General features: G+C 38.2%; 2 protein-coding genes across 2 annotated transcripts; both read left to right on the top strand.

Moving 5' to 3' along the window:
- Window positions 1-6,730: 6,730 nt before the first annotated feature.
- On the top strand, window positions 6,731-9,544 carry LOC128365279 (vascular cell adhesion protein 1-like). The gene is made up of 5 exons (XM_053325958.1): window positions 6,731-6,803; window positions 8,152-8,424; window positions 8,575-8,901; window positions 9,003-9,172; window positions 9,512-9,544. Exons 1-5 carry the CDS (start codon window positions 6,731-6,733, stop codon window positions 9,542-9,544), a joined length of 876 nt encoding a protein of 291 aa, XP_053181933.1.
- Window positions 9,545-9,558: 14 nt separating this feature from the next.
- Window positions 9,559-17,266, top strand: LOC128365268 (vascular cell adhesion protein 1-like). Its single transcript, XM_053325946.1, has 3 exons — window positions 9,559-9,841; window positions 9,960-10,217; window positions 16,959-17,266. The coding sequence occupies exons 1-3, from the start codon at window positions 9,559-9,561 to the stop codon at window positions 17,258-17,260; spliced, it is 843 nt and encodes a 280-aa protein (XP_053181921.1). The 3' UTR covers window positions 17,261-17,266.
- Window positions 17,267-20,168: the final 2,902 nt, after the last annotated feature.

Raw genomic sequence — 20,168 nt, 5'->3', positions numbered from 1 at the left:
ACAGCATTGTCCTCTAACAGAATATGACAGCTGTGTAAGCACATGGCTTTGGTCTCAATATTTGAAATGTATTTTTAAAGTAAATATTCAGTTTAATGAATTCTTATGAATCATCAGTGTTTTTCTAGGGTTACACCATTTGACATTTAAACTGAGCAAATCTGACTAAATCCAAAAAACATCAGTTTATGAGTAATTGTTAAGAGCTTCTAACCTTGTCAGGCAGCAGTTGTGATCATCAGGAGTCTTTCTCTGTAAAACCACTTCCTGTTACATGACCTTCTTCAAAATGTTAACAAAATGGCCTTTTAAATGATGGTTATACTTTGAGACACTTCATGTGGTTCACTTGACTTAACATATTCTGAACAATTGTATTCCATTAATCTTTATCTAATATTAAAAACTAATAATGTAAGATCATGTCAAACTACTTAATGTGGTGTTTTATTGCGAATTTGAGGTTTTTTAAAGCAAGTGTAATTTTTTGGGTCAAGTTTTCATGGTTATACCACTTAAACATTTTTGCCATAATCCTATAATGTTTCAAAATGGATTAAAAGTATATATTTTATACTGGGTCCACAAGAAATGAATGTGTGCAAGGTATTCAAAGGTTTATTTTCAAATTTGAACCCCTTTAAATTTGACTAAACCACATGGACACAAAGAAAGTAGCATCATGTCGTTGACCAACATAGTTAAAAGCAGGTTTGAACCAACATATGGAAGTTACTTTATTAATGGACAGATGTCCGTTGCTTAGATTAATTTAATCTATTTTTAAAACTCTATATTATTCACTATGTACGGTGTTATAGGGCCATGTCCTCTGTTAAACTTGATACATATAATATATGATACATATAATCTTTTGCCACTATATTGGTCACATTTCATCTTATAAAGCTAGAGGTAAGATTGCTTATCTGACAAACTAGTGTTTTTCTATATTTGCTTGTTGTCAACAGATCCCATAAAAACACCAAAACATGCAATGTGTCTCCATCTTTTGTGCTTTCCTTCCTTCCAAGGATCATCTTCTTACCTGCTCAGGAGATACCAGCAACAGCAGCCATTACCAACCAAGTTTAAGGTGATAGAGGAGACGCCCTCCTTCATTATTCTGATGTCCATCGTTATTTCACGACCCTCTCCCTTCATACCACGCCCCCAAAGCAATATCAGGGTCGAATGTTTGAAATTCAAAAACAGACTTGAAACCATAAAAAAATTAGATTTGATACAGAAAAAATAAGATTTGAAAACTGTAAAAAGATTTAGATGAAAATTTAAAAAAATAATCTTAATGATTTGATTTTTACACAAATGCATTTTGAAAGTCTTCAAATTATTGATATTTGTTCAATTCAAAATGCTCAAAATCAACATGTGGGTCACACACTTATAAATCCATGTATGTGTATATGTGCATACACACATACAATGCCTGGTCACAACACCAGCACACATTAAATATACAAAGGTCCTCGGCCTATGCTTCAGAACGGAAAACGTCCAATTGCCTACAGTCAAAAAACAACATTGAACTGTCGCTGATTCTTGTCATAAGCTCTACTTATTTTAAGATACTATTTAATATTTCCACTGATAAAGGAACAAAGGGACAAAACAATTCAACTCACACCTCTGAGCTCTGTATCCGTCTGATGAAAACAGCTCATACTCAGAGTACAGGAAATGGGCTGAATCACTCAGTCTGAGTACACACTGACCAAAGAGAGACCGGAGATTTAAAAAAAAAAAAAAGAAGTTAATTTTGCATCATTCACACATTTACTGTGTTTGTTCTGAGTTTGATGGATTATTCCTTTACAATAGACAGATTTACCAGGGCAACTGTTTAGAGAAAAACCTGTTTTCACTCCGTCCAGACTGATTGTCAAGTATGTTGACCCAGCCTCTGCAACGTGCCTTGTTTGTCAGCAATTGCACAAGTGACATATTTGGGTTGGAAAAGTCTGTAGGAAACTCAACAGAAACCATGATTTCATGAAAGGTTGATTGAATGAGGTATATCTCCCAAGTGCTGTTGCTGATAACCAGTACATGGTGCATATGTACAGTATATATTAAATAATGTATTCCCAAGTGCGCCTTTAAATCAAAAATTATCTCAAATTAAAAAAAAAAAGAAAATTTCCTGTTTCCTTTTGATGAACAATAATATAAATGGTAAAATACACTATCTAAAGCCACCACCTATAAAATGTGTATGTGATTATGCCATCTTTAATATTTTCCTGATGGCACACATCTGAGTTTGTAGAAAAATTAGACAATCAGTGAGAGTTGGTGCAGTGCATCCATGTTCGTGGCCCCTTGTTCAGATCTGTATATTTTCTGTGTATTTTGATGCAACCACTGGGAGGCGCCAGAGTTTTAAAAGAAAACTCCATATCCTACACCACAAGTGCCAAAGGAAATGGGCTAGTAGCAGATTTAATTTAATAAAACATCAACATAATGGTACAAAATAACATACAAAAAACGCCTTTATTGACAACTCTTAAACAATGATCCCCCCCCCCCCCCACCCCAAGAAATAATTGGTCAGCCACTTTGGTTTGAAATATCTCAGCAACTGCTGGATTTATTGTCATGAAATTAGGTACAAATGTCCACTGTGCACACAGGATGCATCCTAATAATGATGGTGATCCCTAACTTTTCTTCTAGCACTGCTTAATTAGCATGTGTATAAAAAAATATAGCAAAGCTCTGATACACAACTCTATGGCGGTCGCTGTATATATTAACACAGAGGCAGACAACATTAGCTTCCTTTCCACTCAGCTGCAGGATTTATTCTGCAGCACTGCCTCTATGTGGGTTTCAGGTTCCTCCTGACCGCTATGCGCCCTCTGCTGACATCTTTTAGTATTACACAAACACTAAGCAGTAAAGTACACTGTAATTGGCATTTAAATCACGGTTTAGGACACAATTAAAATCAATTATTATTTTTAACATACAACTGTAACCCTTAATGAACTGACTTTCTTTGAAATGTCCTTTATATCACCTTTCAAATACATATGCTGCATTTTTTAACCCTTACCTAAACTTAAAGGGGCAATGAAGGGGTGGTTATACATAGAGAGAGGGTTAAACATGAATATACATTTGTTTATAAAAATGTAAAATTCAGTAAAAGGAGGAAGAGCCTTTGTGCTGTGTTACGTGCCGTGTGGTTTCCTTGTTTCTTCTCCTTTTCTTTAGGTACCCCCCCTCCCCTGATTAGCGCAGCTGTGGCACATCAGGCCTGCCTGTGAAGCTGGTGCATCATTAATCGGTTTTCCCTTGCTTTGGAAGCTCATATTTAGTTTGACCGTTAATAAATTGAGTTTTCTCTGTGATGGTGGCGCCCCTGATTAAGCTGTGTAGTCCTGTTGTTCCCTTTGCTTAGAATGAGGATTGTGAGCATGCCTTTGCTGCTGCCAAGTCTCTTCTCTGCAGCGCTCCAGTTCTGGCTGCCAGGTACGCGCACATGATTATAGAGGGGCAGGGGCTCAAACTCAAAAAAGGGCAGCATGTGTGCGTGCAGAGCGCACACCAAATTTTTTTCCCGGTCCTTTACACAATATGGAAATTAATGTAAAATTAAAAAATAAAGTGCTAATAGAAAGTTAACTACTTAGCTGTGTGTCCTGTGTAGGTGAAAGTGATGCATTTGCTCTTTCTTTTGTATCAACAAATTATTGTCAACATGAGTTCATTCACATTATCAAAGTCACAATAGTTAGTTTATATCTAAACTTCAGACCTGTAGTTTGGGAAAAACGATCCGCAGTAAACACGGTGCATTTTATTTTGAAAGTTAACCCGATGTTTTATTTTGTATTTTGTACACGTTTTCCTGTCCCGCACGATCTGCTCTGTGCTATATTGACGTCCGGCAAAAATAGAAGCTGATTAATAGACTAAAATAGAGCGTTTTATTGAAATATTAAACATATTTAAGCACGTTGAATAAGTGGACGGCGACTAGTTAGACCATAACTCACAGGTTCACGTTGCTACACTGTCACGTCTCCTTATCCATGGGGCATCTCTCTCTCTCTCTCTCTCTCTCTCTCTCTCTCTCTCTCTCTCTCTCTCTCTCTCTCTCTCTGGCGGCTCTGTGACCGAGCGGAGCCGCAACGGACAGAGGAGCAGCGGCTCAACACACACAACAACCCCGTTTTTGTTTTTTCCCCTAACAGGAATGAATTAATGTTATTTAAACACACACACACACACACACACACACACACACACACACACACACACACACACACACACACACACACACAGGGCACTTTTCAATACGAGGCAAAAAGGGCAGGGGCTCAAGCACCCCTAGGGCCATATGTGTGCACATGCCTGCTGGCTGCACCCAACTTCTCTAGGCCTTTTAAACTGGAGGTGGACGCTAGTGCCCTTGGAGCTTGAGCAGTGCTGCTTGAGGATGGTGCTGATACGGTGTGTCACCCAGTGTACTTCTCCGTGAAGTTTAAAAAACACCAGTTAAACTACTCCACTATCGAGAAGGAAACACTTGCCATGCTTCTTACCCTGCAGCATTTTGAAGTCTATGTAGGCTCGACCTCTATACCGGTAACTGTCTTCACTGATCATAACCCGCTTGTCTTTCTTACACAGATGTACAATAGCAACCAGCGGTTGATGCGCTGGGTACTCCAGGCCCAGAGTTACAACATCCAGACATAAAAGGGGGGCTGAGAATCTGGTGGCAGACATGCTGTCCCGTGGGTAAGAGTGGGTGGTGGCATAAGCGTGCAAGATTTATATTATTTGGGAGGTGGGGTTGATTTTCATGGGTGGGGGTGTTACGTGCTGTGTGGTTTCCTTGTTTCTTTTCCTCTTCTTTAGGTATCGCTACTGCTATATGGTGCAGATGGTTTTGCAATCACGGACATACTGCATCCCAATTCACTGATTATATCTTATAACTTTGGCATAAGACAGACTCTACATCCTACACCTATTTGTATGCAACAAAACATAGGACCGATAAAGGATAAATGAGAGAACTGGAAAGCAGTACATGACTATAATCATGGGTGGGCTCTCAGGAAACTGTGCTGTTAAGATTGTTCCAGGAGGCTGAGCAATGTTTATTTTGACAGCTGTGCACAAGTTATTAGCACCAAACTTCCCCTACTTTGTCCACTACTTTCAGTTTGGTAGCTGATGTGTACATTCCCTATTGGCTGACAGATATCATGCACAGATCAATATGTTTGTATGTGTGGTAACTTGGTGGTGATTAGTTAAGACCACTAGCAGTGAGGAAACTGAGGAAGGGTGGTGCAAATAGCTGAGAATCCAAGAAAGTGTTTACTTAAAGGACAAGGCTGGGAATTTTCCACATTTTTCTTATTGTTATATATGTGTATGCGAAGAGCCAAAGAAATAATGACCTCATATACTTACATGTATTGTTTGTCTATCCAAAATCTGATATATCTATCTTAATTAACTACTAAATTAACTGTAGACCTCTGAATACTGTTTATTTTGAAACAGCTTCAAAGACTAAAAGCAGCGACTTGTTTACCTCATTTACATATGAATACACTACATTATATCATTATGAAATCCCTGAGATGTTTCCTTGTTAAATCAGAAGACAGTTTTGGGATATTGTACTCAAAAGGAACATGGCACTTATATAAATATTTCTCGTGCCAAATCGTTTCTGAATTAGTAGATTTTATAATCAGGGACACTAGTTTTTAGGCTTAGAAATACTTAGATTTATACAAAGCAACCTTATATCTACCAAAACTTTCTGAAATGTGCATACCTAGTTTTTAGGTTAGAAAAACCAGTAGCCTGTATGTTCACGTGTAATTTTAAACAATATAACTTATACAGTACGCATATACTAGTTGGCTTTAAAGTAATTGAATAGAAAAAGAGATAAATGCACTGGAGCTTAATTGTCCCACATTAGTCAATGTTCCATATTACCCTAATCCAACTTAACTAAGGTAAGGTAAAGTATCTTTATTGATCCCCCAAGGGAGAATTTAAAAATTGACATATAAATATGCAATTGCATAAATTCCTGATATTATATACATGTGTGCAATGTTCCTAGGATTTACATAGTAAGGACAGCATCAGTCTTTTTTAGTGGGAGTGGGAGGTATACTGGGAGCTGTGGTGTTGTGCAGTCTGATGGCTGATGGTATGAAAGAGCCTCCCAAACACTTTGAGGCACATGGCTGGATGAGTCTGTGGCTGAACTGCCTCAGCTCAGCGTAGAGCGGACGAGAGGTCCTATCCTGCATGTTGTTCCCCCCTCTCTGCCTCCAAGTTCCTGTCTCTCTCTCTCTCTCTCTCTACTATCTACATTGGAGGCAAAAAAGCCCCCAAAAAATAAAAATAAAAACATTTCCTGATCACGGAACCAAGGACCTGCCTCCTCTGGTGACTGGCCTGATCGTTTTCTGAAAGTGGCTTCCTGACCAGTAACTTTAACATGCCACAGTCACCAGTTATTGACTTTGAAAGTGTGACTAAAAAAAACTTGGAGAGGATATGTGATCTAAAAACAAGCTGTGCTGCCAACAATATTCAATAGAAAGAAGGGAGTGGACCACGTTCAGAGTGCATTCACTTTCCGACCACTTTCGTGTTGTTGTTCAACGATTGTTCTTAGTGTTTTATCTTTTTAACGAGACAATATCTGGGTATAATGTTTGATCGGTTTGTTCTTTTGGCTGTTTCTGTGATCAGTTTTCTGCCCGGCTTCCATGTTGTCACTGCTGGTAAGTTCAGACTTTTCTATGAGCTACAGACTTCAGTCCACCTTAAAAGGGGCATATTGCCTTAAAAGGGGCATATTCATTGTATAAATAAGATTTCTGTAATGAACTGTGCTGCTTGTTTAAGACAATGTTAATATGTTTACTGTTCTGCAGCTGTTGAACTCCATTGAACGTTTGCCTTAAAAGGGTTTTTATATTTTCCTGTGCTTTCATTTTCAAATCACGATTCACTCTTCTTCTCATTGTTTAAAGTCACAAGTCAGTGTTTGAATCAGTGGAGATTAGATTTATTTATTAAAAGGATGACTAAAGATGAATACATCAGGATATCAGATATCCTGGATGAATAAAAACACATACAACTGACATGTAAAATGAGAATGTTTTAAGGTTTTTTTTCATGGATATTGTTAATTTACAGTTCACAACTGCATGTAGTACATATTCAGGACAAATGATTTGATTCATTGATCTCATAGACAGTCAGCAATTGAGGTATGATAGTAATATCTACTACAGCAAATAAAAAGGTCTGTCTGAAGGCTTTTTTAGTGTCTGATTCTGAGAAAATGAGAAAAACAATAAAATGACTCTCTTTAACAAAATCAAAACACATTTATACTATTACATGTGACCTCCCTTTGATAACTAATGTAATAACAAATAGTTTTTCACCTTCATGCACTTAGCCTTCTCTCAAACTGTGTGAAGCCCCCCTGTAGAGACCCACCTCCCACTTTGAAAACCTCTGATCTAAAAAAATATATATTAAATTTTAGTAAACAAACACAAAGCTACAGTCTTCCCCTTTTCTTGAACAACAGCATGTGTGTAATGACTGTTTTCAGGCCGTTCTCATCCTCTGTTCCTATGATACACCCGCTATTGTCCAAAACGGCAGAAACAAAACTTATTTCTCACAGTCAAAGGTTGAAATAATTAAAGCTGATGGTTATAATATTCACCCAGCATTATCCAGTCTTCCCGGGACTTATAAACAGGGGTAAAATCTCCTAGTTCAATGTTGAATAATATAGTATAATAATATAATATATATTATGATAATATAATACAAATATTTTTAAAGTAATATATTTATGGATTATTGGATTTAATCAACAGATTAAATTTCTGGGCTATTTTAAAAACTGCCGTGAGACTTGGCGCACTGATAACTATCTATTGACATTTGTATGATATCATCCGAAAAGTAGTTTGCACAACTTTTCGTACAATATTACACAAACAGAGGGTGAGAATACATTGCTGTTTTATGTTCTTTGTAGTGTATCTAATTGCTTATTTTACACCAAGTTTTTCATCTCAGCATTTCATGTCTGCCTTACAGATGAAAAATGTACAGGAGAAAAACCTGTTTTCACTCCATCCAGACTGGTAGTGAAGTATGGTGACCCGGCCTCTGCCACGTGCCTTGTTTGTCAGCATAATTGCACAAGTGATGAATTTGGGTTGGAAAAGTCTGTGGGGTCCACTGAAGTAAATGGAATCACAATTTCATGGAAGGTTGACAACCTGACTGAATGGGAAATATCTCCACAGTGCTACTATACTCATGATGAAAATAATCAGTGTGTTACCAAGCTTCCTATAACCGTCTATCGTAAGTAAACTTGCTGTTAAACAAAACATTACTGCAGTAACAATTTAATATATATTATCAAAATAAGAAATAAGTGTGTTGGATAATTTAGTTTTGTTCATGTTGTTACCACTTATATCTTATTGTGTGTCTCTCCTTTTTTCTCCTCAGAGCCTCCAAAAAATGTCCATCTCAGCTTCCTAAATCACTCTGGGCCGATGTTTGCAGGTCATCAGTACACTCTGCAGTGTACAGTCCAGGAAGTTGCTCCTATTGGTAACCTCACTGTGATCTTCTACAGAGGACAGACAGAACTACAGAGACGACTGTCCAGCAGCACAACAAGGGTGCCAGTTAATGAGACCTTCACCCTGAACATCAACCCTAGTAAAGATGACGGAGGCCTGTACTGGTGTGAAGCCAAGCTAGACCTGGGAGCTGAAGGACCACAGCCTCCTCCAGTGGTGACGTCACAAAACATCATCACCACTGTTTACTGTGAGTCTGACAAAATAATAATCATCATCACTCCAACTCCTTAAAAAACATTGAATCATTAAAGTTGTATATCTCCCTTTCTCCCATCAATCAACACACAGATAAGCCTGAACTGAAGGGGTCTTCACATCCAGATCCAATCACCGTCATAGCAGGAAGCCCCCTACACCTGAACTGCTCTAGTGAGGGAAATCCCAGCCCCTCATACACCTGGAGGCTCCCGTCAGCCATTCGTTCCCCCTACAATGGCAGCACTCTCGATATTAAGTCTGTAACTTCTATGGATGGAGGACAGTACCTGTGTTTGGTCCAAAACGCTGCGGGGAATGTTACTGTGAAGTTTGCTGTGGTTTTTTACAGTGAGTTCAGACTTTTAACTGTTCTCTGTTTCTTGTGTCTTTGTCTATATCTTCACCTATACCTTGATCTCTTTACCATCTTCTTCTACACAACACAATCTGCAAGTTTTCAGATTCTTAATAATTCAAACAGTACATTATCCTTAAAGCTAACTTTTAGTTATAGTTTAAATTGCTGAACAATTATTTAATGTCACAATGTACATTATGTACATATCTGACTATGTGTGTTCCTCTGTTTGTGTCCTCAGATCCTCCAAAAAATATCCATCTCAGCTTCCTAAATCACTCTGGGCCGATGTATATGGGTCATCAGTACACTCTGCAGTGTACAGTCCAGGAAGTTCCTCCTATTGGTAACCTCACTGTGACCTTCTACCATGGACAGACATCACTGGGTCAACAAAATGTCAAGAATAAACCAGTGGAGACACCAGTTAATGAGACCTTCACCCTGAACATCAACCCTAGTAAAGATGATGGAGACCTGTACTGGTGTGAAGCCAAGCTAGACCTGGGAGCTGAAGGACTACAGTCTCCTCCAGTGGTGTCGTCACAAAGCATCACCGCCACTGTTTACTGTGAGCCTGACAAAATAATAATCATCATCACTCCAACTCCTTAAATAACCATCAAATCATTAATGGCAGATGTTTTTCTCACTTTCTCTTTCCCTTTCTCCCATCAATAAACACACAGATAAGCCTGAACTGAAGGGGTCTTCACATCCAGATAATATCAACGTCACAGCAGGAAGCCCCCTACACCTGAACTGCTCTAGTGAGGGAAACCCCAGCCCCTCATACACCTGGACGCTCCCGTCAGCCAGTCGTTCCCCCTACAATGGCAGCACTCTCGATATTAAGTCTGTAACTTCTATGGATGGAGGACAGTACCTGTGTTTGGTCCAAAACGCTGCGGGGAATGTTACTGTGAAGTTTACTGTGGATTTCTACAGTGAGTTCAGACTTCTAATTGTTGTGTTTTTTAATGTCTTTGCCTATATCTTCACCTATACCTTGATCTCTTCACCATCTTCTTCTACACAGCTGTAAACCTCGTCGAAATATCGCGCAATCACGCACAGATCTCTAGATGTGCTGTGTGGGATCTCGCGGGTATTTCTGTGATCGTGCGATATTTCGACAATGTTTACAGCTTTAGCAGTAGCAGCAGAGTAAAAGCCATCAGGTAAGTGTTTAAATAAACTCCCAGTTTACTTAAAAACTTTTCAATGCATCGATTTATGACTAAAGACCCTATTTGTACTACTGTAGAAGTTTGATAACAATCCAGACATTATTAGTGGGGTAATTTACGAGATACACTGGTGGTCCTGTTAGCGCCTGTACTAAGCCATTCGGCTGATGGCTCCAACTCCACTATTTTCCGACCAAATGAAAATAAATGGCTGAGGCGCTTATTAGATAGACCTCATGGTGCATATGGTGCTAGGTCGAACTTACACCGAACCATAGCTTTAAGATGTGTGAAAAGCTTTATTGATTACTATCTCTATCCATCCATGTTATTTTATTATGTTGATATATTTAGTATTGTTCTACAATGGAGAAAACAGTAAAAAGTAAGGAGAAACCATTGAATGAGTTGTTGTGTCCAAACGTTTGACTAGTAGAGTATATGCTAATATTGAGATGTCTGCGGTCTGGGAAGGCATATCCTTGGAGGGTCGCACAGACCTCCATGTCATAGCAGGGGTACCCTGACTGCTGTTAGGTACTGGGATGAAATCCTCAGAGTGATTGTCAGACCTTACGCTGCTGTAGTGGGCCCTAGGTTCCTCCTGGTGCAGGACAATGCCTGGCCCCATGTGGCTAGAGTATGTAGGCAGTTCCTGGATGAGGAAGGCACTGATGCCTTTGACTGACCCTCATGGTCCCCTGACCTAAATCCAATTGAGCACCTATGGGACATTATGTATCAGTACATCAGACATCAACAAGTACCGCCACAGACTGTCCAGGAGCTCACTGATGCCTCAATCCAGGTGTGAGAGGAGATCCACCAAGACACCATCTGACTCATCAGGAGCATGTCCAGACATTGCCGGGACTGCATACTAGCACGCAGGAGCCATACACAGTCAAATTATGAGTTGCCATGATGATTTTGGTTTCCATTGACCGTTGTTACATAATTATGTTCTCAACAAATTATACAGTGTCCCCTTAATTTTTTTGAGCAGTGCATTTACTACCCCACCTTTGTATGCTGTTTTATCTTTGATGCATCTAATAACCTTTTACTCCCTTTTGTGAGTTAGGGGGCTCCATATTTTCAACCCAACGGTGTGAGAGTTGTTAATTTATAAATGTAAAGATATGTTATCACTGAGAGGTGATACAATACACCGAACTGATCAGCATTTTTAAAAGAATGAGCAAAAATTACTCATATCAGTCACTCAGGGAAAGATGTTGGTTGGAATCATCACAAGTTAACTTTATGTGTCTCCACAGGTTTGCCGACAACATCGCCAAGGACGACCACAACACCAAACAGCAGTAACAACAACATACTGGTTCACAGGTTTACTATGTGTCTCATGCTTTTATTCGTTGCTCTGGTTAATTCCAGGGAAATTTAAGATGCAGTTTGTTTTCAGAACAACTACATGTAAATAGACTAAAGAATATAGTTGGGCAATAAAAAGCATTTTATCCTTGTCCATTATATCAAACATCTAATGTCAATACAACCTGCCAACCTAATATAAACTGAGAAAGGGCTGTTAAGAATGCTTACTTTTTACAATATTATACTGGTGTTTAACTATTAGAGCACTTTGGCTTGTATGCGAACAATGTTCAAAGGGGACATATTATGGTATTTGTAATTTTTATAGTGTTATAATATTGGATGCATACATCCAACATAATGGATGCCAACATAATCAATGTTTCAAAACTTGAGGTGAATATATGTATAATTGTCCTTGTCAAAAGACAATAGCAAACATTTCAACCTGCTCTAAAAGCTCAGTTTTGCAAAGTGTATCCTGCATCCTTGTGATGACATCAGATCATCTGAAAAAAAAAAATCACTGTTTAAGAGTTGTAAATAAAAGATGTTTTCTGTATGTTATACCATTACATTGATGTTTTATTAAATTAAAGCTGTTATTAGCCCATTTTCATCGGCTCTTGGGTGTAGGATTTGAATATTTTTAACTCTGGGGCCTCCCAGTGGTCACATCGAAACAGATCTGACCATGGGGCCACTAACATGAATGCACTGCACCAATTTTCACTGGGATTGTCTCATTTTTCTATAAACTGAGACATGTGCCATCAGAAAAATAATGACATGCAAATTCTATAAGTGGTGGCTTTAAATACTGTATTTTACCATTAATGTTCATCAACAGGTAACAGAAATTAAGTTTTAAATTTGAGTGAATTTTCCATTGTTGACTTAAGGTCGCACTGTAGGGTTATTATTTAATATATTCTGTACATATATAATTTTCCACACATGTTCTCTGTTTGAAAGCTTGAACACATTGACGCAATACTAAACTTTCAGCACTGGAGGGCTTAAATGAATTTCATAAAAACTTAAATTTCAGCAAGGAAAGCCAATTTATGGTTTCCAGTTAATGTAACCTGCATGTCTTTAGCAGAAGGGTGGGAAGCAGAGAGTCAGAAAGTAACCCACAAAAACAACACAATGTCTTTGGTGTAAAAACAATGGAAATAGCAAATGGTATGATTCATTCAGGACCATACAGGAACTGGATGGCTGTGTTCCACCTTTGTCTGAAACTGTCAGATGTTGTCACTGCCAAAGAAAGGTTACTAGTTCAGCTCAGAGCGGTGGACTAGAACAGGCTCTGGTTCAGCCTGAAAACACACTTGAGGTGATAAACATGAAAAAGAAAATTCCACACTGCTGTACGCCTAGTAATCCAAAATGCAGTTGCTGTCGGATAGTCACTACCTTCATTAAATTACTGAACAGAAAGTAGGGTGCAAATATTTAATTCTCAGATAATATTCTCTTAACAATTACTGTAACTCAAAGAAATCAGTCTGCCTTGTGTTTCTGATATCACAGGAACAAGGAAAAATACATTCAAAACTAGAATTATAGTAATAGCCAGTGTTGCAGAAAAAACCTTCACCATGGCAAGTTGAAATGTAGGATTCTTCTCAACATTTCTATGCAATTAAACAAAGAACTTAGAGTCAAGTGATAGATTTACTGTGCATCAAAAATGTGATAAATTTACAGGCAACACATCTTCAGTGGATTGATCCAGGAGTAGCCCCCAAAATTGTTACGACCCAAATGTCTAGGAGGGAAGGGAAAGTAACCGTTGGTATTTTTGGTGACTATTTGGAGTTAAAAATAAAGTTTCTCCCATCCACGTCTTTCCTCCCGTCATTTCCTCTAAGTGCCCCCAGGAGAAAAATTAAGTAGGGGAGGAAAAAGGTATAGTGAAACATTAATAATTGTCACACTCAAGCTAGGCTTTAACCATAGCAAACAAATGTTTAGATGAGCCCCATTTCCGCAACAAAAAAGGGAATCGCATGAATAAAGCATCTAAAATAACATTATGAACTCAAGTTAAAATAGAATAATGTTAGTCAATGAAATCAGTAATGAATGCAATGTGTGGATGAGTGAAATATATAATGTGTGCAACCAAAACCAAAACCCTAGCACTGGTGGCTGGTGCAGGCCTGGAAGGAAGACAAGAGAGAGATTAATTAGCAAGGAAGACAGATAAATAGGTTGAGGCTGACAGTGGTGGTAGTTTCCTGATGTCCCCTCTAGCCCCGTCCACTGGCTCCTGAGGCAGGAAGCTTAAGCAAAAAGGGAGAGTGGGACGTCACAGATGTACTTACACATTCCACCCTGAATACAATCTTCGCACTGGACTTTCCTTTAAAAGCCACAGATATCTAAACATCTCAAGAGTTTTGAATTGTATAAACAGGAAATCGTCCGGTGTTTTTGGAGTTCGGTGTACTTTCCACTTTGTCACATAGTAAAACGAAGAATGCATGTCTGATGACCTGTCATGCATACAAACAAGAAAATGTTCTATTCTTACATGAATTGCTGGTATCTAAGGCCCATTTGTAACTTAATATAAGTTAACATATTTAGAAAATAGCATGATCAACTCAACTACAGAAACACTTAGAGGCAGCACATATTAATGTTGTGTTTGTGTAATTTTTCTTTTTCCCTTAGAAAATGGCAAAATAGAAAATTTCTTCCAGTTTCTCTTTTTTTCCCTAATTAATTATAAGCTACACACAATGTAGCTTATAATTAATCTTACAATTATAAGGTAAATAATCTTCTAAAATTGCAGACTTGTCGTATAACTCATTTGAAACATCAATATTATGTCATATAAAATATGTGCCTGTGTTTTTTTCTTTTTCTTTGGGGTTTTGTGATAAGTGATCTTTTTTTTCTTTTTCTTTTTTTGTTGTTGTTGTTGTTCAGGTCATTTATTTATAGTGAATTCCACAGACAGTCCTGCTGCCGAACATACACTGGTGCACCAAATGTGTATTAATCCACACAAGAAAATAGTCTCCAATAAATTAACAATTTACTATTGTTTGGGTACATTTGATTAAAACTACAGTGTCCTGCTGCTGTAAGAAATTACTGAGCCCCTTTAAGAAAACATGAACTATATTTGTAACCAGTTTTTAAAGTTTTATGCCTTCAATATAGAAAAACACTAGTAACAATCTTACCTTTAGCTTTATAAAATAGAGTGACAATATATTACATTTGTATCAAACTTAACGGAGGACTTGGCCTATAACACTATACATAGTGAATATATACTTTTTTTTTAATATTGAAATAATCTAAGAAATGGACACCTCTCCATAAACAAAGCAACACTTCAACATGTCGGTTTAACCTGCTTTTAACTCCTCATACAGGTGCTACAGCAGTTGGGTTAGGCTACATACATTTGTGGTTTACAGCTAACTGCAGTTTATGAGCATAACTGCAGCACATGACATTGCAACTGTGTTTTGTAGTGAGTTTCCCCCAAAAACTTCTGAACTGAGATGACTCCTGATGGCAAAAATGTCCAATAATTGGGCCAGAGTCTTGATGGGATATTCAGAGAATGATCTGAGTCTGGTCAACCGTGACTGGGCACACAATAAAGTTACATAAGGTTACATCACAGACGCCTGAGCACATCAAAGCCACATTCCCTGTGAGAATGGAGCAACATTTCTTCATGTGAGCAAGAAGATGTGGCCGTGGCAGAGGTAGATTTAGAGGTGGCTGTGGAGATCAACTTACGAGTGATCCAGATATTTGTTTTCACTGTGGCAAAAGGGGACATTGGGTCAAAGACTGACCAAAGAAGAATCCAACTCAAATGGCTGATTGACTCAAGGCGGCGGTGCAGGACACATGATGAGAGACATTAGAATGGTGATTGCACCACACACACACACACAGACACACACACACGCACACTTCTTGTTGATTCTGGCATAACACTATTAAATTTGACACTTTTCCAACAACTCCAAAGATTAAGTCTGTAGGGGCATCTGGTGAAATGTGTATCTTGTTTCAACACCAGAGGGAATTATTGTTACTCTAAGAAGTGAATTTGCTTTCCCTGACACGCATTATGTACATTGGGGAATGGCCATACCTGTGCTGGGGGAATGTAGGCCAGAGGGAACATAAGGCCCAATTTTGATGGGAGGAACATTTCTTAGAAATGAGGGAACATAGAAGCAGTGTTGGGGAAGACATTAAGATAAAAATGTCCAGAACAAGGAATCAGGGCCCAGTCACCAGTTACTGACTGATAAAAACTTGGAGAGGATATGTGATCTGAAAACAAGCTGTGCTGCCAGCAATGTTCAATATAAAGAAGGGAGTGGACCACTTTCAGAGTGCATTCACTTTTCGACCACTTTCATGTTGATGTTTTATGTTTTTTGATCAAATAATGTTTAATAGGTTTGTTCTTTTGGTTGTATCTGTGATCGATTTTCTGCCCGGCTTCCATGTTGTCACTGCTGGTAAGTTCAGACTTTTCTATGAGCTGCAGACTGTGATCCACCTTAAAAGGGGCATATTACCTTAAAAGGGGCATATTCCCTGTATAAATAAGATTATGATTTCTGTAATGAACTGTGCTGCTTGTTATAAACAACCTGTAAATATGTTTACTGTTCTGCAGCTGTTGAACTCCATTGAGCGTTTGCCTTAAAAGCTCATATTTCATGTATTTTGTAGTGTTTTTATATTTTCCTGTGCTTTCATTTTTAAATCACAATTCATACTTTCCCCCCATTATTTAAAGTCATAAATCATTGTTTGAATCAGTGGAGATTAGATTTATTTATTAAAAGAATGAAAGTGATGAAACAGTAAAATCACTATTTCTTCAACAAAATCAAAACACATTTAGGCTATGTGACCTCCCTTTGATAACTAATGTAATAACTATTTAAGATTTTTTCACCTTCATGCACTTAGCCTCTTAACCGTCTATTGTAAGTAAACTTTCTGTTAAACAAAGAATACTACAGTAACAATTTAATATATATGATCAAAATAAGAAATAAGTATGTTGGTTAGAATTAGTTTTTTTCATGTTGTCAGCTGTAGTTCACCACTTGTATCTTACTGTGTGTCTCTCTTTTTTTGTCTTCCCAGAGCCTCCAAAAAATGTCCATCTCAGCTTCCTAAATCACTCTGGGCCGATGTTTGAGGGTCATCAGTACACTCTGCAGTGTACAGTCCAGGATGTTGCTCCTATTGGTAACCTCAATGTGACTTCTACAGAGGACAGACAGAACTACAGAGACTACAGTCCAGCAGCAACACAACAAAGGAGCCAGTCAATGAGACCTTCACCCTGGACATCAACCCTACTAAAGAAGATGATGGGGTCCAGTACTGGTGGGAAGCCAAACTCGACCTGGGAGCTGAAGGACCACAGCCTCCTCCAGTGGTGACATCAGGTAACCTCACCAACACTGTGCACTGCAGTGAGTAAAGTAAAACAAATTAAAATACATAAAAGATAAATAAATAAAAACAATAAAATAAAATAAATAAAATGAATGTCTCACAAGGTGTCAAAGGCCAAGGAGAAGAGATGGGTTTTATGAAGAGATTTAAAAACAGACAGAGAAGAGGCCTGTCTAATGTGCAGAGAAGTATGGTGGGACAAGACCAAGACCATTCAAAGCAAATAAATGAAATTTAAAATGCATCCTAAAGTGTATGGGCAGCCAGTGGAGTGAGCCTACAATGGGGGGAATGTGCTCGTGTTTACGTGTCAGTTAAAAGACGAGCGGCAGCGTTGGAGGACCCACTAACCCCCACATAGGGCCTGATTTACTAAAGGTCTCTGCGTGTAAAAACGTGCGCAAACTTGACATTACGCGCGAAAAAATGTGCAAGCTGATCTACTAACACGCACTTTCAACTGTGCAAGATAGTATGTGTTCTGCTCTCAGAATCATTTTTATGATTTAATGTACTTGTAATTATTTAATTAATGTATTAGATTAAATTTATGGTAAGAAATTCTGGATAAGAAACACCAAAACACACCCGCTCTGTTATAGTTGTAAAGCGATCTGGAATTTTATTTTGAAGGCTACATAACGGTTTATACGGTTTATACTTGTAACGTAGCAACCAGCAGTAAGAAAGACGGCTGGTCACTCTGAATCCTCTTTTCTCATACTCACGAAAGCAATAGCTGTAAGTTTGTTAATTTGATATTTGATGTAATATATAATATAATATGTAATGTTAAGTTTAGTATTGTAATGTGTGATGTTTATTGACTGGGAAGTCATAGAAGTGTTAAAAGTAATTTGAGAGCTGATGTAAAGTGAGCTCAGCCTACTGTTAAGGTAAACGGCTCATTTGTGCCGTGTAGATTTTCAGCTATTCTTTAAATATTATTACTGTTTATTAGTTTTCTTTACAGCGTGTCGCTAAGGTTTTGTAGCTATTGTCTTTTATTTGCAGTTTCACAAGCGGTATTTCAACAAAAACTAAGGAACTAAAAGGAGCAAGACGCTCTGATCCTGGCTCAAGTGTTATACCTGAGTTTGGCTGACTGTTAAACTGATAATGTACACGAAGCACATAACACACAGGGAGATCAGTACAGTATGCGTTGTCCGTTTGCATTTCAACCCCAGTGTGCAAAATACAGGGAGGAGAAAATGCAAATATGTCTATCATCTATAAATATTATATTACCTTTGAAGGGCAGATAGGCCTATTAACCGGCTGATCACTGCGCTCATGCCTTCTGTCCCTGTGGAGACTGGAGAGGAGGAGACGGAGTTGACAGAATACGCAGGACGGATTTTTTCCTCAAGTGTTAATATTTTGGAGTGGAATATTATTGGCAATATTAGTTTTTTTATATAACTCAATATATTTGTTAACCTCTTCCACTAGAACCTGATCACATTTCATTTTGCGCTTGCAGCTTTCTGCTCGTCCAAACTCTCCATTCAGACACGCAAAACCCTCATTTAAATACTGCTGTCTCCACCCTGTTGCACCTGTTTTCATTTACGCAGTTATTCTAAGTAGATCACCCGCAAAACACACGCAAACGAAATGCGCAATCTATTGCACTGTAAACGCAATTTAGTAGGCCTACCCTTTATTTGAGATCTTAGTAAATCAGGCCCATAGTGCATTACAGTAATCCATCTGAGTGGTAACTTGGATTACTGTCTCAAAGCGCTGCCTCGGAAGAATTGGCTTTATTTTGGCCAGCTGCCTCCTTTGGAAAAAGCTTGTTTTATTGTTGTCTCACGTGTTTTTTATTCAGAACAGAAAAAACTTACAAAAGCCGTCAGTAGGGGGCAGTATAACATCTTCTCAACACTGTCAAATTACTTTTTCCTACAACACTCCCACTTAATTTTACACTGGCATTTAAGCACTTAAGCAATTTCCATAACTAAGATCAGTGTTCAACCTCACAAATAATGTCAAAATAATAAATCCTTCCAAACTTGCATTTGTTTTTTTCTTATTATTTTTCCTCTTATTTCCTGTTATCTTGCGTACTGTTTTCCTAACATAACTTTCTGCCGAAAATATCCAAAATAAAGGAACATCTACACCTTTTCTTAACACAGATCATCTATTTATTAAATTAAAGAGTACGGGTTAGACCTGCTCTATGTGTGAAGTGCCTTGAGATGACTTTTGTTGTGATTTGGTGCTATATAAATAAAGATGGATTGATGTTTATGCACAGGGTAATTACTAGTTAAGCTGTCCTAGACATTTGATATTTTCAGCAGATATATCGTTTTAAAACCCTATTTTACAACCAGAAAACATTTCTCTTTCTCTCACATGCACTGCATTGACAGTCACACAAATACACACAATCCCTCTCGTGCGGACACTACATGATCACGCAATCACTCTCTAATGTGCGTGCTTTTGCTCGCTCGCTCCAGATACTCGAAGGTTGTATATCATTTCCTGCCGTCAGGGAGGGAGCCGGTATCCCAGAACTTCCTGGAGAGTTGAGGTGTCTGCATTTCTATAAGTCTTGTGGCATATTCAACAAGCTTTTTATTGTACAGGTTCTACAAGCAAGTTGGTGCTTTCTGTAGATTGTTTCAGAGTGTGTTTTTAAATTTCAGAGTGTGTTTTTAAAAAGCAAGTACCAGTCATTTGACGGAACAACTTCCACTTCTTCCACTTCCACTTAACACTTTACAGTGATTCCTGTAGCAGAGCTCACAGCTTTGGTATGTGCTTCATGCTTTTCCTCTCTGCTCTAGTTCGAGTTCATTTGCAGGGCAAAAATGAACTGTGAGGACAGTTTGTTTCCACAGCAACATAGTTTTCTACATAGCTCGCATC

Source organism: Scomber japonicus, chromosome 2, assembly GCF_027409825.1.
Source record: "Scomber japonicus isolate fScoJap1 chromosome 2, fScoJap1.pri, whole genome shotgun sequence".
NCBI classification, from domain to species: Eukaryota; Metazoa; Chordata; class Actinopteri; order Scombriformes; family Scombridae; genus Scomber; species Scomber japonicus.
The sequence above is the reverse complement of the archived record's forward strand: the minus strand, read 5'-3'. Positions and strand labels throughout refer to the sequence as shown.